This window comes from Leptodactylus fuscus, chromosome 4 (assembly GCF_031893055.1).
Source record: "Leptodactylus fuscus isolate aLepFus1 chromosome 4, aLepFus1.hap2, whole genome shotgun sequence".
NCBI classification, from domain to species: Eukaryota; Metazoa; Chordata; class Amphibia; order Anura; family Leptodactylidae; genus Leptodactylus; species Leptodactylus fuscus.
In genome coordinates, this window is record NC_134268.1 from 147380581 (window position 1) to 147403309 (window position 22729).

Genomic DNA, 22729 nt, shown 5'->3' on the forward strand with positions numbered 1-22729 from the left:
AAATCTAATTTGTTGCAAAATTCTAAAACCATGAGAGCTATGAAGGTAGCCAGAAGTCAAAGACTTCTCCTCAAGTGGAGCTCAGGGGGATTGAGCAAGCTAGGCATCAAGTGGCTCTTAGAGCAGCCAAAACGCCGGAGTAGGCGGATCATCAATGCCAACAACACACTCATTATATGGCGTCCCAGTGAGCTGCTGAGATGCCGGAACAATCACAGGCATGGCACAAGGAACAAGTTCAGCAGCAGGACAGCTTGAGAACTGCCACCGGAGCAGGCAAACCATCGATAGCAGCATTTTGCTGAGTATAGGCGGATCATCGATGCCAACAACATGCAGATGAAATCACAGGCAGAGGCATATATATATATATATATATATATATATATATATATATATATATATATATATATATTGTAAGCCAATGGCCGGCAAAATAATGGAGGGGGTGTACATCTTGCCCAGACTATTCAGGTGGGCAAGATGAGAGAATGTCCAGGAATGACTTGTTTTCAGCAGACAGCTTTTGTCTACTAAGCATTTTGTTACATGCTCAGTATTGGGCTGGATTTTTTAGGAATGGCAGGTAGGATTGGCAGTGGGACCTGTCATTCCACACCCCCTCCAGTCCACACATTGTGGATGTTTCTGCAGCATGTCAGCTGCTGTGGATTGTCCTCATCAGTGAGGTTTAAAAGGTCAGCTTCAGCCGCAAGACTTTGGACAGAGCTGGGCTGCAGGCTCAGCTGGAAGGTCACACTGTGGGAGCTGTGTCTTGTACCATTCAATTTTGCTATTGAATCTGCTATTATAGGTGAATGCAATGTAACATTTTATCCCCCGATATAACCCATTAAATATTTAACATGCAATGAAGCTATTTGTTCCCACATAATAGGCATATGCTGTTGCCATTTCTTGGTGATTATTAATCATGCCATATGTCAACTGTAAATAAACTCATTGACAATAAGAAATGCACCAAGAAGGAGTTGCTGGAATCAAACACATGTAGCCAGAGGGTGTTCTACGGATATCGCTGTGAAGTTAATGTCCCTCATATCACTACTTGGAGTGAACAACTTTCTTATGTGATAGTGCCACAGATCATTACACTAGCAGTTTGTTTTTTTCATATCAAAGACAGGATAGAAGTACTTACCAGGAGGCCACCATATTTGAGCCTGACTTGTCGGCTCCCACACAAAACCTGTATTTGTCGTTAAAGATGATACAGCTCTGTTATGTAGCAGTCCTCATTTCTCGTTCACAACACCACTGAAAACAAAGGTGACTGTGGCCGGCTGTCAATGGCAGGACATGTAATGAACATCATTACATTGAATTTCTATCTGATGAACAACTAGAAATGGTGCACGCATAGACAAGCATGTGTAAGAAGGTGTCATCTGGTGGACAAGGAAACTACGATCTATATGTGTTTGTCTTCTATACTGATGGCTTGTCTGTGCTGTCCGGAGCATGCTTGCTATGAGTATGTACCCTCAAATAACCACTGTTCCCAACACATCTTGATAGATTAGTCAGAACAACCTAGATGTCAGGCAGTTTGTCAAAACAACCATCCTGCCTCTCTCATTCCAATGATGGACCCTTTTAAAAGTCTATCAATTGGGCAAAATATCTTTGAGTGTCTAACAATCAGACACATGTCACCAAGAGTTACACTACCCAAAAGTGGCCTCTCAGAGCCTTTTTATAGGGCAGTGGAGGAAGCACTTTTACACCCTCTTGTGGCAAGACCCAGTGTCTAACCAGACTATACCTGTAATAATTAACATATCTGCCTGTGGCATAAGTGTATGTCAGGATTTGTAGCAATCAAACAACTCTGTTTGGCAATTCTTTGGTAATGAGTTTAATTTTCATTAGGTTGGTTATCTAAATCATGTATGAAAGCTATCCTATTGCCAAAAAACTACTAAGCAAGATCAAAACCACACACACATGTTAACATACAGTTCTGCACATACTAATGATTAAACATATCTCCTAGGTCTGTACCAGCAGAAGACTACGACCATGATAACTTTAGTAGATTTCCTGTAAGTCATTGACTATATTCATATAGTGTACTTATGAAGTCTTTCATATTCTGTCTGTGTCTTTAACATATGCTAACAGTATAAAGGGCCTATTACACACCTAAATGGGCCAATAATTAGAAACGATCATTCCGAGAAACACTTGTTTCTGATAACTGGCCGGTCTATTTGTGGTGACCTGTGTTCTACACGTCGATACAAATGAGTGCCAGGCCAATGCAAATGAATTTCTATTGAAGAGTTTGCCATCAACAGTCATTCAAAGCAGCAGAGCTATCTAACCGGATCCTTAAGGCCGGGGCCCCATGCCGCGATTTGCCCCTGGTGGTATTTTTCCCGCGGCGTTTTACAATAAATGCAAAGTGGATGGGATTCTTGCGAATCCCATGCCCATTTTGTGGTACAAACCGCAGCACTGACCCGCTGTGATTTCCAAAACCGACATGGTTTTGGAAATAGCAGCATGTCACTTATATCTACGGAAACACTGGTGGCTTCCCCATAAACATAATTGAATCAGAAAGTCCGTGGAGGAAAACTCAACGAACTTTCTGTTTAAAGTGCTGCGGGAAGAACTGCGATGCCTTGCCGCTGCATTTTTTCCCGCAGGGCTTTATAGCTGCGGGTTGTCCCATGGGGCCTTAGCCTCAAGGTCTATTAGATGGTACAATAATTAAAGGAAGTTTCCTTCCAATAATGGACACATCTAATAGTGTTGTCAGTCAAGCAAGTGCTTACTTCTTACTTAAGCAGCATTAAAGATGCACAGTTATTGGCAAGATGGCAACCAAATAAACTGAATGGGGTAGGCCTGTGTAATAGGTCAATGCAAGTTGATCTGCTCAACCAGTGTAATAGACCCTGAGTCAATCCTGAATAATAATTTTATATCTCTGTATATTGGTTGTAGCATTGTTTTTTGTGGTATAAGAGTCTACAATCCCTCTTTAACACATTAGATTAATCCCAGCCAAGCCTTCCCCAGCAGCAGATGTCTGAGAAAATGGGTGGGGGGAGTTGGGTCAGGTCGGGTGGAGGGGGGAACCCATGTCAAATGTTCGCCTTGGGGCCCCGCCATTCCTAGTTACACCATTGCTCTCAACTGAACTAAGTATGCACAAGTGTGAGAAGGGTGGAGGGAGTTGTAATACACCTAGTTTATTTGTATGGTCAGCCTTAATGTTAAATTATACAAGCATAGGAATTTCTCCATATGGATGTATTATGGAATTCAATGTGAGCTAAATCTTTAATCACAGTTATTGGCTATTACCTAATATACATGCATTATACATATTGCTGCCTTCACAAATATGAGAGATGTAGATAATAGTGCAATACAGCTGTGAGGAGTTCAGATTCCCATCAGCAGTCAACACAAAACATGGTGGCCAGTGTTGGCCAAACTCTGAAAGGATGTTGCAATATGATGATGGGCATTGAGATACCACCTCTGCTTAGTCTATCAACAGATATTATAGATATAAACTTCTGATGCAAATGCTATTCCATTAGATACTATTGATATTGGTTCAAAGGCAAAGGCTACTATTTTACTGACAAACCGCTATCTTCTTGTGTGCAGTCATTGAGAGGATATCACTGGAGAGGCAGAGACTGTAATGACATGAACAGCTCTATCTATCCTGGACGAAGGTGAGTGGATCTTCATTACTGACAGTGCCTTGTATTGTTTGCAACTCTACTTATCTTGAGAAATAAAAGCACAGCACTGAACCATTAACTAATCTATTTTCTACCAGACAACAAGGTCTTAATCTTTTTATTTTCAAAAGATTTTTTTTATTATTAGTTTGTTAGTTAATAGAACTACATGGCTAAATTGGTCGCCATGTACAGAAAATGCTGAGCACCGATAGAAAGACCTTATTCAATAATATATATAGTGTGATGCCCATGTAAATGCCAATATATGCAGTAAGAAGAAGAAAAGAAGGATACTTTCAAGAAAAAATGTACAATTAATCTGGTTAAAGATATCAAAGAAATACTTATTAATAAAAAAAGACAACATGTGAGATACTTTGACCCACAATATAAATTATTTCACTTTGCCTCAGCCCCCCAGGTTAGAGAAGTAGCTATATTTTTACATACCTCTTTCTCCTTAGATCCTATGTTCTTCTATATAGACCGAGAGGGGTGATTTGTAATATTACATAGGCACATTTCAGTCCAAACAACTGTTTTATTATTGGCTATATGCCCACGTTACACTAGTTGTAATAGTGATGTATATGGCTCTGGCCAGAATTTCACAGCTCCTCTACCGATATTTAGTTTGGTGTGATTTTATTTTTACCATTAATCCGGGTCTTGATAATAGAACCTCTCAGCAGTCAAAGCAGTTGACCAGAGATTGCATTCTTCTGGTCTTACCTCTTGTCCGGTACATGGAAAGAATCTTATGAGGTAACAAGGGGGTACTCTCAGTGGCTTAACTAGGAATGGCGGGGCCCTAAGGCGAACATTTCACATGGGGCCCCCCCAAACCCCTGACCTAATTATTAATGTAATGATGCTTAACAAAAAGATAGAGGTGGTTAGAACAAACTCTATAGATTGGTTTTGAGGTATGTGGGACCTCTGGCTATATAGTAGTATATCTACCTCATTGCTGGGAGTGTTATAACTCTCCCTTTAGCTCTAGATTATTATCAGACCAGCTCACTTTGACAAACCATAAATGTTTGCTGATATTTAGGCTAAGTTCACATTAACCACATTCACGAATATGCTTAAAAAATGCAGAGATATACTATATACTCGAGTATAAGCCGAATTTTTCAGCCCAGTTTTTGTGCTGAAAAAGCCTCCCTCGGCTTATACTCGAGTCAGCAAAAAAAAATATTATTAAGGTGTGAGGGGGTCTATGACCAGCCACAATATCAATGTATAGAATCTCCCATAAAATAAAGCAAAAAAAAAAATAAAATAATAATAATAATAATAATAAAAGTTCTTAATCCCTCTTTTCCCTAGAATACATACAAAAGTAGAAAATGACTGTGAAAAACATACACATTAGGTATCCATGTGTCTGAAAGTGCCCTGTCTACTGAATATAGGGTATCTGCAGTGCTCCTGTTCCGTCAGGAAGGGGTTAATAGGAGCACTGCTGATACCCTATACTCAGCCAGACTGAATTCCAAGTGGGGGAAGAAAAAACAGTCCTCAAGCTCAAGGAAGGGGCAGCCAGACAACCAAAACACCCCCTCTCCTTTCCCAGCACACAGCATCTACTGCACCCAAAAACTCTGACCATTTTTTAATTTTTGAAATTTTCCAGTAGCTGCTGCATCCCCCCCCAACCCCTGGCTTATACTCGAGTCAATAAGTTTTCCCAGTTTTTTATGGTAAAATTAGGGGCCTCGGCTTATACTCGAGTATATACGGTATATACTTTTCTCTCCACATTTTCAGGCGGAAACCAGGCGGATCTCATGATCATCTATGGGGTCTGTCGGTTTCTGTGGGTAACTGCTTTTTAAGAGGATTAGGTTTCCATTCATCGGGTGTACGAGTGGACCCAAAGAACAGAAAGCCAAATGCTAGTGTGAGCCCAGTGTTAGTTAAAATGAAATAAGGGTGTTATTAAAAAGTATTATTTTGATTTATAATGTGAATATTGGTATATTAATATATATTATATTATTAATATATTATATTAGTATTTATAATATTGGGTATTATTAAAGAGACATTTTGTAGCTCCATATGTTTTCCATATTTGTAAATTACTTTTCAGGATGGCTTTTGTAATATCTAGGAAGTCTAATGTTACTGTACTGTGATGCCTTTATGAAGATTGCCTTTCTCCGAAATGCCTATATCTTGTGTAGTTTCTCATACAATGGTTTCTGAAGTGTATTATGAAGCTGCATCATAACAATTGTAATGCTTTGTATAAATGCTTCTATCCTTTTTCCTTTCTGACGATACATGATTTGAATGACAAGCCAGGGGCAATTCTGCTATGTAGCAGATGGTCAGATTTCATGGGTTTATTATGCTAATCATATCCGAAGACGTTGATCTTATAAATGGACTCTGATTCAGCAATGACAAGGAGACTAACAGCACTATTGTCAGTAACTGCATTGCCTCACATTAACCACAAAAAGGAAGAAGTGAAAAAATGATTTATAGATATATTATTTATTATTTTATTTAGCCCAAAAGACTGGGATTCCCTACAAGATTCAAATTGCAATGGAATATGGGTGAGTTTAATACCCCTTATAATATTGGGATTGGCTATAACTAACATTTAATATGTAAATCATCCCTTACATAAAATTTAAATGCTTTTGAATTAATCAGGTAGACGTCCTCATTCACTGATATGCAATGAGGGATATATTGAGTTTGTAAGCTTGGTGTTCAGCAGGGTAACCTATGTATAAATGCACATTTGCTGGTACCTTGTATAACTAGAATAACTAGATTTTTTAAATAGTTTAGTGGAATTTTTTGCATCATACCTGTACTTGCTGGTTAGGTTTAAATCAAGTCCTCTCTGCTGTACATTTTATATTGTCTGGATAATACAATGTGTTAGAGTTGATTTACTAATACGGTCTAAGATACAGAATTTGCACAGTAAAGCACTCTCGCCTGACTCCTCATTAATTTCCAGGCTCAGCTGAGCCAAGCAGTACATGAACTGGAAGAGGGGAGAAGCTATGGCATGTTATGATAAGCCTATGCAACCCCTTGAACCAGTGGTGAACCTAACCCCTGTGCTGCCTGAGGTGGACGATCAAAAGATGCAAACCCCCTCCTGCGCTGGTTCAAAGTAAAAAAAAAAAAGTAATAAAAGAAAAAAAAAAAAGTCGCCCGTGCGCCGCCCCCCTCCCATGTGCCGCCCGAAGCGGCCCCCTCAGGTCGCCTCATTAGAGGTGCGGCGCTGTCTACATCTGCCCCCAGTTCCCTCCTCTTGCTCACACTTGCTGTCTCTTCTCACCTCATTATCTTCCTTCATTCTCCATTCCTGGCAGCTTGCTCTATCTGTGTCCCATGTGGCTCCACTCACTAAAGAATTTGTTCATAGCCTAGTGAACTAAAGGACCTGTGATGATGTCACCACAGGTCCTTTAGCTGACTTGCAATTCGGCATCTATCTAGGTCCTATATAGATGCTGCATTGCACATCTGCTAAAGGACCTTTGATGACATCTTCACAAGTCCTTTAACTTGAGTTAAATGACTTTTGATGATGTATAGGTTAAAAAAAAAGTCCCTTGGCCGCCACCCCCTCCGAAAGTGCCGCCCTGAGGCCGCCGCCTCACATTGCCTCATTAGAGGTGTGGCCCTGCCTTTAACTGTGGGGTACCTAATAAAATATGTTCATCTTAAAATTGCTGTTTTACGGCCAATGACCCATTAGTAAGGGTAAACTAGAAAACTGAGCACAAGATTATATTTAGCAAAAATACAAAAGGAAACAAATATGTCAATCATAACTCTTTGCAGTTGAACATTGATGGCCCACTGTCACGATGAAGACCCTGGCTTACCCTATTATCTGACCATATTGCAATTTATATATTGTTGAACCAAATAAAACAATGATATTTTTTCAATTTCTCATTTCCAAGGGAATTGACCCAGAAGATGGAGTCCCATATGAGAAAAAATTCTGTGAAGGTTGTAGCACATTTTTATATCTTAGATTTATTATTTAACTTGGAGCAAATAGTACTTTTATGTTGGATGATTATATTAAACCATAAATATCACATTCAGGTCATGAGAATTTAGAGGATTATTGTGTCCCTGGCTAACTAGCACCTGGTTCACATCTGCATTTGGTATTCAGTTCAGGGAGTCCGCTTGGGGACCCCCCCTGAAAGGAATACTGAATGCATCAACAAGTGGTGAGCAATGAAAGCACACGGACCCCATAGACTATAATGGGGTCCATGTGTTTTCCACGCAGTGTCCGCACGAGTCAGGTGGAGAGGAAAGTAGTACTTGAAGTACTTTTCTCTTGGCATGACTCGTGCGGACACCACACTGAAAACACACAGACCCCATTATAGTCTATGAGGTCAGTGTGCTTTCATTGCTCACCGCTTGTCAATGCGTTCAGTATTGCTTTCGGGGGGTCCCCAAGCGGAATCCCCAAACAGAATACTGAACACAGATGTGAACCAGGTCTTAATGTTCTAAAAGGCTATTAATGTGTTCTCTAACTACCTGTTAAAACCATACACCTGAGCACACCACTTCCACAAAACATATCAAGTAGGTCATTTTTCTTATTTTATGCCACAAACTACATAATAATTTTGTTTGTTTTAAATTTTCTTGAGATGCAGATTCATATAGGAAATTGTAAGGGTATTAGAAGCAAGTATTTTCAGACATAAACGATATTTGCTATGAATCTACAACTTTTATAACCCTTCTACTTGAGTCCAGTCAAATGGTGTCCTATTGATCCTCACTAATATACGATTATAAGAGTGTGAACTGACACTTCAGCTTTGTAGTTGTTTTTACATAACATGTCATTTACAAACTTCACATACTGTAAGCCGTAAATGCGGACCAAAAAATTTTTTGTGTGTGTCATGATCAAAATGCTACTAATTTTCCAGATTTTGTCACTACCATTGTAATGTACCTAAAACTAGCGGTTAATGTTTCTCAACAGATATAAGCTGTGAGCTCCTCTAACCAAAGGAATTGTAAGAGGACCTTTCTCCATCTCCAGGCTTTTGCATCCTATAATTGAAGCCACATCACTGATTCCAGCTCAGCTGGAAATTTTTCTCTTGTCCCCACTGTTGACAAGAAATTAGTGCTGTTAGTTTGGTGTCTCATGTAGTATTTAGATTCTCTAATGTCACGTGGGTGGTGTCACGCATGAGTTAGCACGACACTATCTGCCTCTGATAGGACAGTTTCAGAGCTCAGAATCCTGCTCCTTGGCTGCTCCTGCCTGACACCTCACTTGATAGTAGAAAGCCTATCTAACATATTAGTCAATGAAACTTTCTGCATTGATTATATGGGAATGATGGGGGCTAGGGAAAAAAATCCCAACTATGCCAGAATCAGTGAACCAGTTCCTATTAAGTAATTCAAAGAAATGGCGTTGGTGGAGGTGACTAAAGGCTCCCTTTAAACAAAGTACCATCAATGCTATGGTCAGTATTGATATTGTTGATGTTATATTACTCTGTGATATGATAGTTACCACCACACAATGCCAATTTAAAGACAACCTTTCACCACCTTCTTCAACCCCAACTCATTGCATCTTTTAATGGGTACTGTTCCACTGATTCCAGCACAGTTGGAATTTTTTCCTAGCCTCTACCTTTCCCAAGCAATCATTTCTGTTAGTTTCAGCACAATTATGCTTACCGCTTTTGAGTGGGTGGTCCTAGGCTAGAGCAGAAAGACAGGGCTAACCCATCTCACAGCAAAAAAACATAATTGTGCTGAAACTAACAGCATGAATTGCTCGGGAATAGTGGGGGCTAGAGAAAAAAAATCCAATTGTGCTACAATGGAGCATCACCTACTAAAGTATGCAAAGAGATGGTGTTGGTGAAAAGTCCACCTTTATACCTTGTTATAGTACTTAAAGGGGTTTCTGGACAAAAAAAAACCAAAAACCTTTAGCACTGTTTTGAGTGATTTCTGGAATTCTCTGGGAGCTCCTGGCATCCTCTGCATTTGTTTACTTGCTTCCCTAGCTTACAACTCCCATGATCCCCCTCTCACTCCCTCTCTCACATGCCCTCCCTGTTTCCCTAGCTAGCCCGTGGACTACTAGCCCTATCTATCTATCTATCTATCTATCTATCTATCTATCTATCTGTCTGTCTGTCTGTCTGTCTGTCTGTCTGTCTGTCTGTCTGTCTGTCTACCTAACTCAGCCTCAATCTCTCCCCTCCCTCAATCATACTTACCTGTCTTCTGTGTCCTGGAGATCATTTTCTTCATTTAGTTCTGTTTCTAAAAGTGAACACAGTTACTGAATGCACCACCAGATTGTATAAACCCTGAATGTCTTTTACAGGTACAGATTCAAAGGGTATTATAGTATTAGGAGACTCTGCTGCTGCCCATTTCCATATTCCTCCAGAGTGGATGACACCTATGGATATGTCTAAGGTTTGTATCTAAGCTCTATCTATGCCAAGGCCCTGTCCAATAAATAGATAGATGTTATATGCTGCGTACACACGTAATGGTCCTCATGTATCAAAACTGTCAGAGTAGAATTGGCCTTTTGGACCTTCCACCACATCTGTCTTTATCTCTTCAAACATCTGAACACAACGTTCATCTATACCTTGTTTTATTGTAACAAACGCTTGTCTTGGTGATAGTATGTGGATCAGGACCAGGTATGAGGTTTTATGCACACACTTTTGCTTCATTTTCTGCTGTCATGCTTCACCAAAATATCACATCATCTAAAAATAACAATATGGAAGCAGCAGTCTCCCACCACCTATTTTCTTTCCTCTGGGAAGATTGATATATTAATTCTTTTTTATCTAAAGCACCATGTGTGCATGAGAAATTCAGAGTGCTTCTATTCTCCTCTGCGCACCTAATCCATTACATGACTGCTCAGCTCGCCTGTGGATATCGACCAGCTTTTGGAGAATAAATCTTTTGTCTCTGTTCCTTTTTACTTTATCTACTTTAACGTATCTTGCACAATGGCAGCAAAATACTTTAGTTCTAAAAATATACATAGCAAAACATTGTTATATTTCATAATCATAATAATTTTATAATATAATCCCACAGGCAGCATAAAAGTCTACAGTCTAAAGTATGAGTCGGTATTTAATATCCAACCCCGATGTTCAGCTTCTTTATTAGAGTTATATTGTAATATTTATATTTATTTCAATATAATATTTTATTATTTATTACAGCTCCTCGTGGGCTTTGCATAAAAAAAAAAATCTATAATTATTCAATGCTGTCATCTTTTTATATGGTGTCTGGTAGGAGCAGGCAAGGGGTCGGATTCTGAACTCTACCACTAGCTGCCTCGGATTGGAGCTCTGAATCATGGACCACCACACCCTGCTCAACCTTCCAGTGGCTCCTTAAAGGGATTCTACCATTAAAACCCTTTTTTTTTGTGGATAAGACATCGGAATAGCTTTTAGAAAGGCTATTCATCTCTTACCTTTAGATGTGATCTCAGCCGCACCGTTTCTTAGAAATACCAGTTTTTACCGGTATGCAAATTAGTTCTCTAACAGCGATGGGGGCGGGCCCCAGCGCTGGAAATGCTCGAGAACATGATCCTGCGATGCCTCTATCTTCAGCTGGATCCTCCCCTTCTTTCGTTGTCTTTCTTCAGCACCTCCGACACCTGCGCAGTTGGCTCTGCCAGTGAGACACTAGTAGAGCCAACTGCGCATGCGTGCAATTGCAGCCTTGGAACTACGGCTGAATTACAGGCACTGCAGGTATTACTCACTGGGTGCTGGTTTGCCTCATAATATCAGAATCTAATGCAATGTCATCTCTATGTACAGCTCAACCAAAAGGCAATAAGCTAAAAATATATATTCTCCAATAAACCCATTATTAATGTGCTTTAATCAGTAATCCATATGTATTTTCAATTAAATATGCCTTTTATTCTCTAGAACTCATTTTCAAACATGGCGCTTACTGTTTCCAATGAGTTTGACTGGCCTCAGTTTTCTCTGTTCACGGGATTTCAAAACTCCACAATCGGGTAAGATAATCACATTACAATAATTAACACTGTTGTTTCAACAAACTTTGTACCCAAATTAATAGTTTACGCAAATAGAAGAAACTTAGTAGAAAAAAGGTTCTTCTTGTCAAAATACGTACTTTCACTGACCATCTAGTAGCTCGCCCTTCTTTGTTCCTTTTGCTTCAATTAATGGCAGCTCGAGCAAATTTACGCGACCAGGCGTCACATGCCTTCTTCTCTAAACTCACCAGCGTTATTATGAACAGGGAAATAAGGTGCACACATTGCCAGCCAGAGTGCTATGTGACAACCAGGCCTCCTTCACTCCTCACTCCTCCTTCCCATGAACATCTCAGATGCCAGTGTACAACTACTGTGCCAAAACTATAATTCTCAATGGAGGGATCGCTCGATCTGCTCTTCCCCTACTTTCTTTGATAGAATATGCCAAACTGGTACCTCTGTGAAAGGTCTTATTTCAGCCATGTATAGGATTATCTCCTTGCCAGAGAGGCAGACTCCCCTCCTCTATAAGTATATGTTAAAATGGAACAAAGCACTTGGCAGACAGATCTCATCCAGTCAGTGGCTGATCATATGGTCAGGTACAGCCAAGTCCTCCACATGTTCAACCTTCCGGGAGACACAGTACAAAATTGAATGTACTGATATCATACCCCACTCTCTTACACAACCTCAACCCTGCAATTTCTTCCCCCCAACTGTTGGAGATATATCTCTGCCCTAGGTATCATACATCATATTTTTGTGGATTGCCCTATGATCCCTCCCTTCTGGACTGAGGTGAGGGAATTGACAGTTGCCCTCTTTGCAGGGTGTCCTCTTGCACCCATTTACTTATCTGCTTAAAGGGATTTTCCAAGCAAAAATTAACAACCCCTTTAAAGTTTAAATCAGCTGGGGGAAGTGAAAACAAAAAAGAAAAAAAACATAATCATCTGTCCCCATTGCTTCGTCATCCTCCCATGCATCCACGGTTCTCCTACTCTCCCAGATCTCTTCTGGAGTTGTGCTGAAGCTGCTGATTGGCTAGAATGTCACTACCTGTCACATCATGGGTCCTCTTCCTGAGGCCTGCTAAGGCCACTGATTGGCCTCAGTAGTCACATGACCGCTAAGGCCAATCAGTTACTTCAGCACAACTCAGGAAGAGACCCAGGAGAGAAGGAGACCCGGGACATGCGGGAGTAAACCGGAACAACGGGGACAGGTGATTATGCACTTTTTTCTTTTGTCCTTTTTTGCCTGGACAACCCCTTTGACCTCCCTCCTATTTCTTTATTTATGCACTGCTGCGAAAACCTTATAGCTCTCTATTGGAAGAGCACCCATCCCCTCTACGGGACCCATCCTCATAGCCCAAATGAAGGATGTTTGCAGTCTTGAATTTTTAACTGCTACTCTTAATGGTACAGTGGAGGCCTTCCAAACCATCTGGTCTCCATGTGATATCTACTGTATCCTACTAGGTCTCTGACACCTTTCTCACCTCCCTTTCGCCTGTTTCTTTCCTTTTGTGTTTTTCTCTGGTCTCTTTTTTTATTTCTGATCTGTGTTTATTGCTAGTTTGAAATTCCATTGTTTTTGTTCTATGGTCTATACTTGAATTTCTCTTTGTTACCATTTTGGGAAAAATGTAATAAAACTTAGTTAAAAAAAAAAAAAGACACATGTCCATCAAGTTCAATACATAATCCTACAGTGATGAATAAGTATAATGCCTTATACAAAAAAACTTTCGGGTGAATGTAATTTAGGATATAACATGGAACTGTATGTCCAGTTTTGAAACAGTGCAGAGGGATCTACCCTATTCTCATTAGCACAAGGAAGTACAAGAAGCAATGGGATGAAACTAAAGGGAAAGAGATACAGATTAGACATTAGTAAAAACTTTCTGACAGTGAGGGTAGTGAGAGAGTGGAATAGGCTGCCACGGGAGGTGGTGGGCGCTCCATCAATGGAAATCTTCAGGCGGAATCTGGATAAACATATAGCTGGGATGATTTAGGAAAACCTGCACTCGCAGGGGGTTGGACCCGATGGCCCTTGAGGTCCCTTCCAAGTCTGCCAAAAAGAAAAGAAAAAAAAAAAAGAAAAAGAAATGTTGTTTCAATATGCTGTCTGATTTCTTCTTTTTAGGGGATGGACACAGTCATTATACTTACGGTTAAGGGACTGGAACCATTGTAACCACAGAGATTACCAGAACATAGCAAGGAATGGTATGTGAGTGCAATGTTACTGTATATCCTGTCTACTATTCACTTGTATATCCTGTCTACTATTCACTTGTATATCCTGTCTACTATTCACTTGTATATCCTGTCTACTATTCACTTGTATATCCTGTCTACTATTCACTTGTATAACCTGTCTACTATTCACTTGTATGTCCTGTCTACTATTCACTTGTATGTCCTGTCTACTATTCACTTGTATGTCCTGTCTACTATTCACTTGTATGTCCTGTCTACTATTCACTTAAACTGCAAGGGAATTTAGTTTGCTGTGGATACATACGACAGATGCAAAAATAAGTTATTTATGTAGGTTATGTGTTAAGTTTTTACTGGCAAAATATGGGCTATAAGCAAAACAGTAAAAAAGATATACTGACATAACAGCTGGGTAAAGGTCAGAAGGACACTTCTTTTGGCATCCATCGCACCACAGGGGTTTATTGCATTTTTACTGTTGGCACCAGGAGCATTTCCTGTGCACATGTCAAACATACACACTGAATGTAACAATAAAGTTGTTTATATTTAATAAGAAATCATAATGTGTGACCTTCATTTTAGAAACACTGTGGTCAGATAATATTAATTTATTAATTATATATCAGATTCCCACCATGTGCCAGAATGGAGATCTACACCAATTAGGAAATTGCTCTACGAAGATAGTGGCCACATAGTCATGTTTGCCACCATTTAACCCTTATGGCTTGTTACAGACCACATAACTTTGCAGGTAAACTTACAACACTGTGCAGCTGTTATCAGAACAAGCATTATGATATAATTGCACAGTGCTTTCATTATTCAGACGAGAAACAAGTGGCCATGCCAATGCCAACCGTACGCCTTTAACTTTTTTTTCAAATTTATTGTTTAAAAGGTGTTTCTAGATAAAGGTTGTATTGTAATATACAAAACCTATCTGCTATTAATTTGTAACATCCATTCAGTAATGAATTTGTACGGAATACAACGGCAGCGAGCATGATTGTTCGGTTTTTATGTGTACCAGAGATTCATGACACAATGTGTAGTCTTATGCCATTAGATCAGGCATACACAGAAAGTTTTTGCAATAGGTTTTTTTGGAGCCAGATCTGCTGCCAGTTGTCTGCTATGGAAATCCCTCAGCAGACTTGTACTGTGAGGCCTTAGCCTTAGACCTTATTCACACAAAGAGTAAAAAAAGTGACTGTGTAACAGCCATTTTTGTAATGGTCATGGCATGGCACTCTTAAAACACATTAATTTCAGTAGAGCTATTCCCATATGTATGCATGACGCATTTCAACAGAGTGCCAAAAAATAGGACTTGTCCTATATTTGCCCGTTTTGACAGCTTGATGGCCCCAATAGAAGTTAATGGGTATGTTATTAATGGCCTTCAAAATGGATTTGCATCAGAATAACATATTAAAAATGGACTAGTGGGTAGACTTTACAAATGATCAGACAAATGGATGGAAAACATATGACACATGGATGGAGAATGCGAAACAGTTTCATTAATTTTTCACAATGTTTTTTACAATGTTCGTGTGAATACAGCCTCAAATAGTACAATGTTAACAGTGTTTAAAAGAAAGCCCTGGTGGTACACACAGCTGAACAGCAGGCGCCACATCATGACTGTTACGTGTGTCCTCCCTTTTAGGTCAGGGCCCCGCGTGGCATGAATCGCAGTGTTAAACTGTGCCTAGCAAATCCCATCCACACATTGCAGAAAAAATACTGCGATTTCCAAAACCGTTGCACTTTTGGAAATTGCAACATGTCGATTATACCAATGGAAACAATGGTGGTTTTCCTATAGGTATAATTGAAGCAGAAAGTTTGCAGAGTTTTCCTTTCCTTACTTTGTGTGAAAAGTGCTGTGGGAAAACTGCAATGCGTTTCTGCAGTGTTTTTTTCCCACAGTGCTTTTTCACTGAGGCCAATTACATGGGGCCTTAGCCTCAGAGTAAATTCACCAAGAAGAAATGTGAAGATTTTATATGAGTCAACAAGATATTAAAAAAATAAATAAATTTACACAATGAGATGAGGTTTTCAAACCGACAATGGGCAGTAATGCTGAATATGAGTTCTGATCATAGAATAACTACATTTAAAAATTCCGTTTTTACAATGCAGTAATAATTCTGAACATATTCTGTCATCTGGGTGTACAAAATTCAAGCAACATTCTGGGTTAAACCAAAATGGAGGAAAAACATTTGCCAGATAAGAAAATCAACAATTGTATAACGATACTGAACATGTAGAAAAAGCTGCGGAGTATTGTAAATTAGAATTCAGAATCCTAAATTTTACTGTACCTCATTGCCTCTTCTCTCTTGCCATTATTCAAGATTTCATAAGTGGTTGTTTGGAACATTTCCTTCTTTGTGTCTCCACAGGAGGATCATCCAACAATTTAAACAAGTATCTAGAAAGGTAATCCTCGGCCTTCATTTGTAGATAGACATAGAAATAACCTTAAGATGTGGATCACCAATTAATGTAACTAATAGAAAATACATTTTAGTTACAGTGGGTTACATGGCATAGTATGTTATCAATATCTGAGTGGCATGGGTATGATTCCTCCACAGATCAGCTGCATAAAGTGGCGGTGGTGGTCAGTAGCTCCATTGATTTATCACATGACTTGTGTACAGCTCCGTCCCAACAAATAAATGGGGCTGAGCTGCACTTACAAGCACAGCCCCTACACAATATATGATTTGTTGGTCTCTTTATTCAGCTGATCAGTAGGTTTTCTGGGTGTCAGTCACTGATCTGATTTTGATGACCTCTCCTAAAAATTGGGCTATAATGAAAGTTTTTATAATACTTATGGATTTTAACACTTGAACCACAGTCATCCAAATGAGTGCACCAATTGTATGGACTGCAGCTGCCACTCAATACTTAGAATGAAGTAGTGCAAGAGGAAGTTACAGTGTACTCTGCCTTCTGCTCATATACTGTGAAATTTTCGGCAACACCTTCGGATTCTCTATTTCAAGAGACAAACGAGTGATTATGAAGATAATCTTGTTTCCCTTAGTCCTAACAGCGGCACAATGTGGGGTATTTCTGCCCCTGTGTGCTGGTAGGACAGGCGAATATTTAATTAGCCAATCAAATGCGTGGCAGGCCCTATAAGAGGGCACAAGAACCTCCCCTCTGCGTGTAAATACAAAAGTACCTCCATTACATTTATATACAGTTTTATACATAAGATATGATTCCCAGGGTGGGAAATCTTGTGCCGCTGTTAGGACTAAGGGAAACAAGATTATCTTCATAATCACTCGTTCCCTGTCGTCCTCAACAGCGGCACAATGTGGGGATATAGCAAGCAGGTCCCCAAGATGGGTGGGACAAACCCATGACCGAACTTAAACTGGTCTGGGCAAAGGCAGTGGAATCTGCCACTTGGTCCTTCAGGCGGTAATGCCGAATGAAGGTGGATTCAGATGCCCAAGAGGCAGCTGCATATATTTGGTCCACAGACAAAGCACTTCTTTCTGCCCGTGAAGTGGACACTGCCCTGGTTGAATGGGCATGAAGGAAAGATGGAGCCGACAGCCCTTGGGCGGTATAGGCGACTCTAATAGTCTCGGTAACCCACCGGGATATTGTAGCTTTGGCGGCTTTGGCGCCCTTGTTTTTCCCCGTGTAGCTGACCAACAGGTTTTCAGTCCACCTAAAGGGGCGAGTGCACTGCAAGTAGATCTGCAGGCATCTAACCACATCCAGCTTGTGCCATCTTTCTTCTTCAGCAGAAGAAGGGAACGGAAAAAATACTGGAAGGGAAATCAGTTGGTTCCTGTTTACAGCAGATGGCACCTTGGGACGAAACCCAGGGAGGAACCTAAGCTGTACATGGTCAGAGAAAAAGGTGGTATATGGCTCCTCAGCGGACAAAGCTTGTAGTTCACTAACGCGTTTGGCAGGTGTGACTGCCAATAGCAGCGCCATTTTGCCGGTTAGCGACTTGAGGGAGACCTCTTCCAGAGGTTCAAATGGCTGGCCACATAGGGCGTTCAGGACCGGAATAAGGTCCCATTGGTGGACAGGGGTGTTTACCACCGGTCTCAGCCTAGTTGCCCCTTTAATAAAGGTGCTCACTAAAGGATCCTGAGACAAACGCCTCCCCAGATAGGCGGACAGGGCCGCTACGTGTACCTTGAGTGTGGCCGCAGCAAGACCTCTGTCTAGTCCGTCTTGAAGGAAGTCCAGGATCGCCTCCGTAGGGGGATCGGTGGAGTCCACTTGATGCTGCAGACACCAGGCATTAAAGATGTTACCTATTCGACGGTAGTTCCTGTTAGTCGAATCTGCTCTGGCGCTGGATAGGGTCTTCAAGACGGCTTGTGACAGTCCTCTATTTCTCAATAGGGACTGGTCAACCTCCAGGCTGTCAGGTTGAGTCTCCTCAGATCCTGGCATCTCAGCTCTCCTTGGGTTACCAGGTCTGGGAGTGGGGGAAGCCTCCAATATATGCCCTGACTCATTTGTATGAGCTGAGCAAACCAAGCCCTTTTTGGCCAGAACGGGATTATGGCTATTCCCGAGGCTTGGTCCTGTCTTATTTTTATCAATACCTTCGGTATGATTGGAATTGGAGGGAATATGTAAAACAGCCTGAACCTCCATGGGATGGACAGGGCATCCACCGCCAAGGGATTGTCCTCCTGGTACAGAGAGCAGAAGGTCCCCACCTTGGCGTTGAGTCGGGTAGCCATAAGATCGACCTCCGGGAGACCCCATCTCTGGACGATCTGTTGAAATACGTCTGGATTGAGAGACCATTCTCCTGATACGGTAATACCCTGACTCAGCTGATCCGCTACTATGTTCAGGGAGCCCTTTATGTGAACAGCGGATAACTGGACCAGATTCTTCTCCGCCTAGGCAAATATGAGATTCGTCTCTCTCAGCAAGGTTGGTGACCTGGTGCCCCCTTGTTTGTTTATATAGACTACCACCGTCATATTGTCTGACCGGTTTTTGACAGACTTGCCTTTCAATTCTGGGGCAAAGTGTACTAGGGCCAGGTACACTGCTCTGAGTTCCTTGAGATTGGATGACCCTAGCTCCGGACATCTCCATCGTCCTTGTACAGTTTTGTCTTGACAATGGGCTCCCCATCCCCACTGGGATGCATCTGTTGTCAACAGGGTCCACACTGTCGGGACCGTGGACCTTCCGTCTTTCAGGTGTATCCACCATCTGAGGGAAAGACGGGTAGCGGGAGAAAGGCAGATCTTCTTGTGCAATCCCCGTGGAGACCTGTTCCAGGTTCTCAACACTTCCATCTGCAGGGGACGCAAATGCCATAAAGTCCAAGGCACCGCCCTGGCCGAGGATGACATCAGGCCCAGGACTCTCATGGCGGTCCGGATGGTTACCTGCCGAGTGCGCAATAGGAATCGTGCACTGGCTTGGATTCTTTCCTTCCTTGGACTGGAGAGGAAGATCTGCATCGCTTCTGAATCCACTATAAATCCGAGGAATTTTCTTCAGGTGGATGGAACGATTTCGGACTTCTCCCAATTGATAATCCTAACTCCTGTAGGAAGTTGATGGCAAGGTTGAGCTGCTGGAGGAGGGCAGCAGGAGACTGAGCTTTCAGTAGCCAGTCGTCTAGATAAGGGACGATGAAAAGACCCTGAAGTCTGAGGGCCGCGGCGACCGGAGAAATCACCTTGGTGAATACCAGTGGGGCGGATGTGATGCCGAATGGCAGAGCTGTGAATTGATAGTGCTCCCTGTGGCCGGCCATAGCGACGGCAATCCTGAGGAACTTCCTGTGGAAATGAGCAATGGGGACATGTAGATAGGCGTCCTTCAAATCGAGGGTAACCATCACCTCTCCTGGCTGAAGAAACACAGCCACGGAATCCACGGTTTCCATTCGAAATGACCTCTTCCTGATAAACCGATTGAGGTACCTCAGATCTATTATCATCCTCCAGCCCCGGTGAACTTGGGGACCAGAAAGACGGGGGAGTAGACTCCCAGACCGAGGTCTGAGGCTGGTACCTTCTCCAGGGCGCCCTTGGTAACATATTCGGCAACCAAGGCTTCTAGACTGGCCTGCTGAGAAGGTGGAAGAGTTTGGGTGGAAACGAACCGATCTGGAGGTGGAAGATGAAAGTCGATGTGATACCCGTGTTGTATGATCTTCAACACCCATGGGTCTTGGATATGGGTGAACCATGCTCTGGAAAAGGAGGAAAGAAGTCCTCCCAGGAAGGGGGGCCACAGGGAGCTGCCCCACGTCAAAACTCAGGCTTCCTCTTGGTGTCCTCCTTGGAAGCGCCACGACCAGCTCCCCTAGGGCGATATCTAAAACGCCGTTGTTGGGAAGGGCGTCTATAATTAGAGGAAGAACCTCTGCCTCTAGAGGGAGCACGTCTGCCCCTGGATGCTTGAGGTAGGGACCTTCCCCTACCTTCAGCTAATCCCTCCATAATGGCGTCTAAGCTTTGGCCAGACACCCTTCCCGGCTCAAAGGGGAGAGCACAGAGTGCTGCTTTAGACGCAAAATCTGCCCGTCAAGGCTTTAGCCAAAGGGGTCTACGGGCCGCAGTAGACAACGCCATAGATTTGGCGGAGATTTTTAATTGATGGCAGGAGGATTCCGCCAAATAATCTGCAGCCCTATGAACTCTTTTCATAGAGGCCAGAACCTCATCTCTGTCTACGCCCAAGTCTATATCCCGCTCCAAGGCGGCTAAGCGGTTGCGCAAAAAGTCACCAACCATAGAGGAGGCTATGGCCACAGAGGCTTGCGCGGAGGAAGCTGAGTAGACCTTCTTCAGAACGGAGTCCGCCCTACGATCCAGAGGGTCCTGAAGATTTGAACCATCTTCCAAGGGCACCAGGATTCTGCGGGACAGCTTTGCTACGGCCAAATCCACCTTCGGGGGAGGCCCCCAGGAATCCCACTGGGTAGTGTTAATAGGAAACAAACTCTTGAAGATCCTGGAAAGCGAATGTCCTTTCTCTGGCTGTTTCCACTGCTGCGCCATAAGGTCGGTCAGCGTGGCGTCCGCATGGAAGGCAATATGTCCCCCAGAGGCAGACGTGGAGGCTTCCCCGTCAACATCTCGGCCCACTGTAGACCGGATGGACTTCAGCAGCCTGCCCGTTTGTTCATAATGGAACGCAGTTCTGCTGGAATAACTGAGTCGTCCTCGGAGGAATCATCCTCTGCCACCCGCAGGTGTTACAAGGGGGGGGGAGAGACGAGGAACGGAGCTCAGAGCATGGTCTCCTGGTGAGCTGAGACAAGGTGCAATGGATCCCTTTGAGGGAATCATCCTGCAAAACAAAAAGGAGAGTACAAGCAAGGGAAAAACTATTTACCCAAGCGATGCCCAACTCACCATCTCCTTGACCCATGCCATCATATCTCTGGGAGAGGGCTCCACAGGTGGAGGACCTCTGCACCCGCGACAACGGGCCCACTCATAGCCTGAAAATAGGCAAGTTATAGGACCAGTAGTACCCCGCAGGGCACAACCTTTCAAGCCGCTACCTACCATCAGGGAGCGGTGTGTCGCAATCGAAGCAGGAAAGATGTTTCCTCTTGGAAGAGGTTTTCCTCCTACCATCCCCAGGAGGGGTAGTAGAGGATGACATATCCTACAGAGAGAGATAATAGACCATGCAACACTGTCACCATGACATCATACCAGCTTTTAAAAAAAGGGTAAATCTTACCAGGTCCTGTAGACCGGACAGAGAGGTGACTTGGCGCCCAACGTGCGACTCGAACCCACGACCTTGAGATTAAGAGTCTCATGCTCTACCGACTGAGCTAGCCGGGCTGGCGCTGTGAACAGGATCTGAACCTGTGGGGGAGACCCCATTGGATTTCGAGTCCAAAACCTTAACCACTCGGCCATCACAGCCGGTTCCCAATAAAGTTTGCAAACTGGAAAAGAGTTCAAGATCAATGAACACCACAATCGCACGCCTTCAGCAGATACTGCAGGAAGGTCTCTGACACCAGGCCAGCCAGCCTCTTAATTCTGGCCGGCTGGAAGTGGGCGGAGCCACAATCAAAGCAGGTGAGGCAACCTGCCCAGACAACTAACCCTGTAATCAGGGGTCTGCAAAGATATACATTCCCCCCCACCAAGAGGCCCTTAACACGGGCACTTACCCCCACATCTCCCCGTCTTTTCCGGCCTTTAATAAGGCCTGAATCTTCCCTGAGTGAGCGGCCGCCAGCGCCAGGCCGTTGCCATGGCGCTATGATACTTCCGGCGAAACCGGAAGTGCGCGCTTACAGCGGCCGGCGGGGAACAGGATACACAACAGTGTGGTTCCACCCGCCGGCAGTCCACGCGGCCACCAGAGGCGGCATGCGGAGTCCCCGGACTCTCACCAAAATGTCAGGTAAGTCACAAGGAGCAGGGGAAGCGGAGGAGAGGGGGGGGCAGGGGGGATAGAGGGGGGTAGCCACACATGGCTAACAAGCACCTTCTCCCCGCAGGGCACAGAAGGTGACAAGAAGAAAACAACCGCTCAGGAGGTGAGTGATCCTGCTGAGCTTCTCAAAGAGGACACAAGTCCTCCCACCTGTCCTCTGTCCACACAGGACAGAAAAAAACACGCAGAGGGGAGGTTCTTGTGCCCTCTTATAGGGCCTGCCA

At 42.9% G+C, this 22729-nt stretch overlaps 1 protein-coding gene and 1 non-coding gene across 2 annotated transcripts in view; one reads left to right on the forward strand and one right to left on the reverse strand.

The window, feature by feature from the left end:
- Window positions 1–22729, forward strand: part of AOAH (acyloxyacyl hydrolase) — a 61669-nt gene that overhangs the window by 19899 nt on the left and 19041 nt on the right. Inside the window, exons 7-14 of the mRNA XM_075271216.1 lie at window positions 2018–2066; window positions 3652–3722; window positions 6262–6310; window positions 7688–7736; window positions 10126–10220; window positions 11729–11820; window positions 13969–14051; window positions 16469–16505. Coding sequence (XP_075127317.1) covers window positions 2018–2066; window positions 3652–3722; window positions 6262–6310; window positions 7688–7736; window positions 10126–10220; window positions 11729–11820; window positions 13969–14051; window positions 16469–16505 — 525 coding nt within the window. The remainder of the gene's footprint in view (window positions 1–2017; window positions 2067–3651; window positions 3723–6261; window positions 6311–7687; window positions 7737–10125; window positions 10221–11728; window positions 11821–13968; window positions 14052–16468; window positions 16506–22729) is intronic.
- On the reverse strand, window positions 21902–21982 carry TRNAS-CGA (transfer RNA serine (anticodon CGA)). The gene has a single exon. It is a non-coding gene; the product is annotated as a tRNA-Ser (tRNA).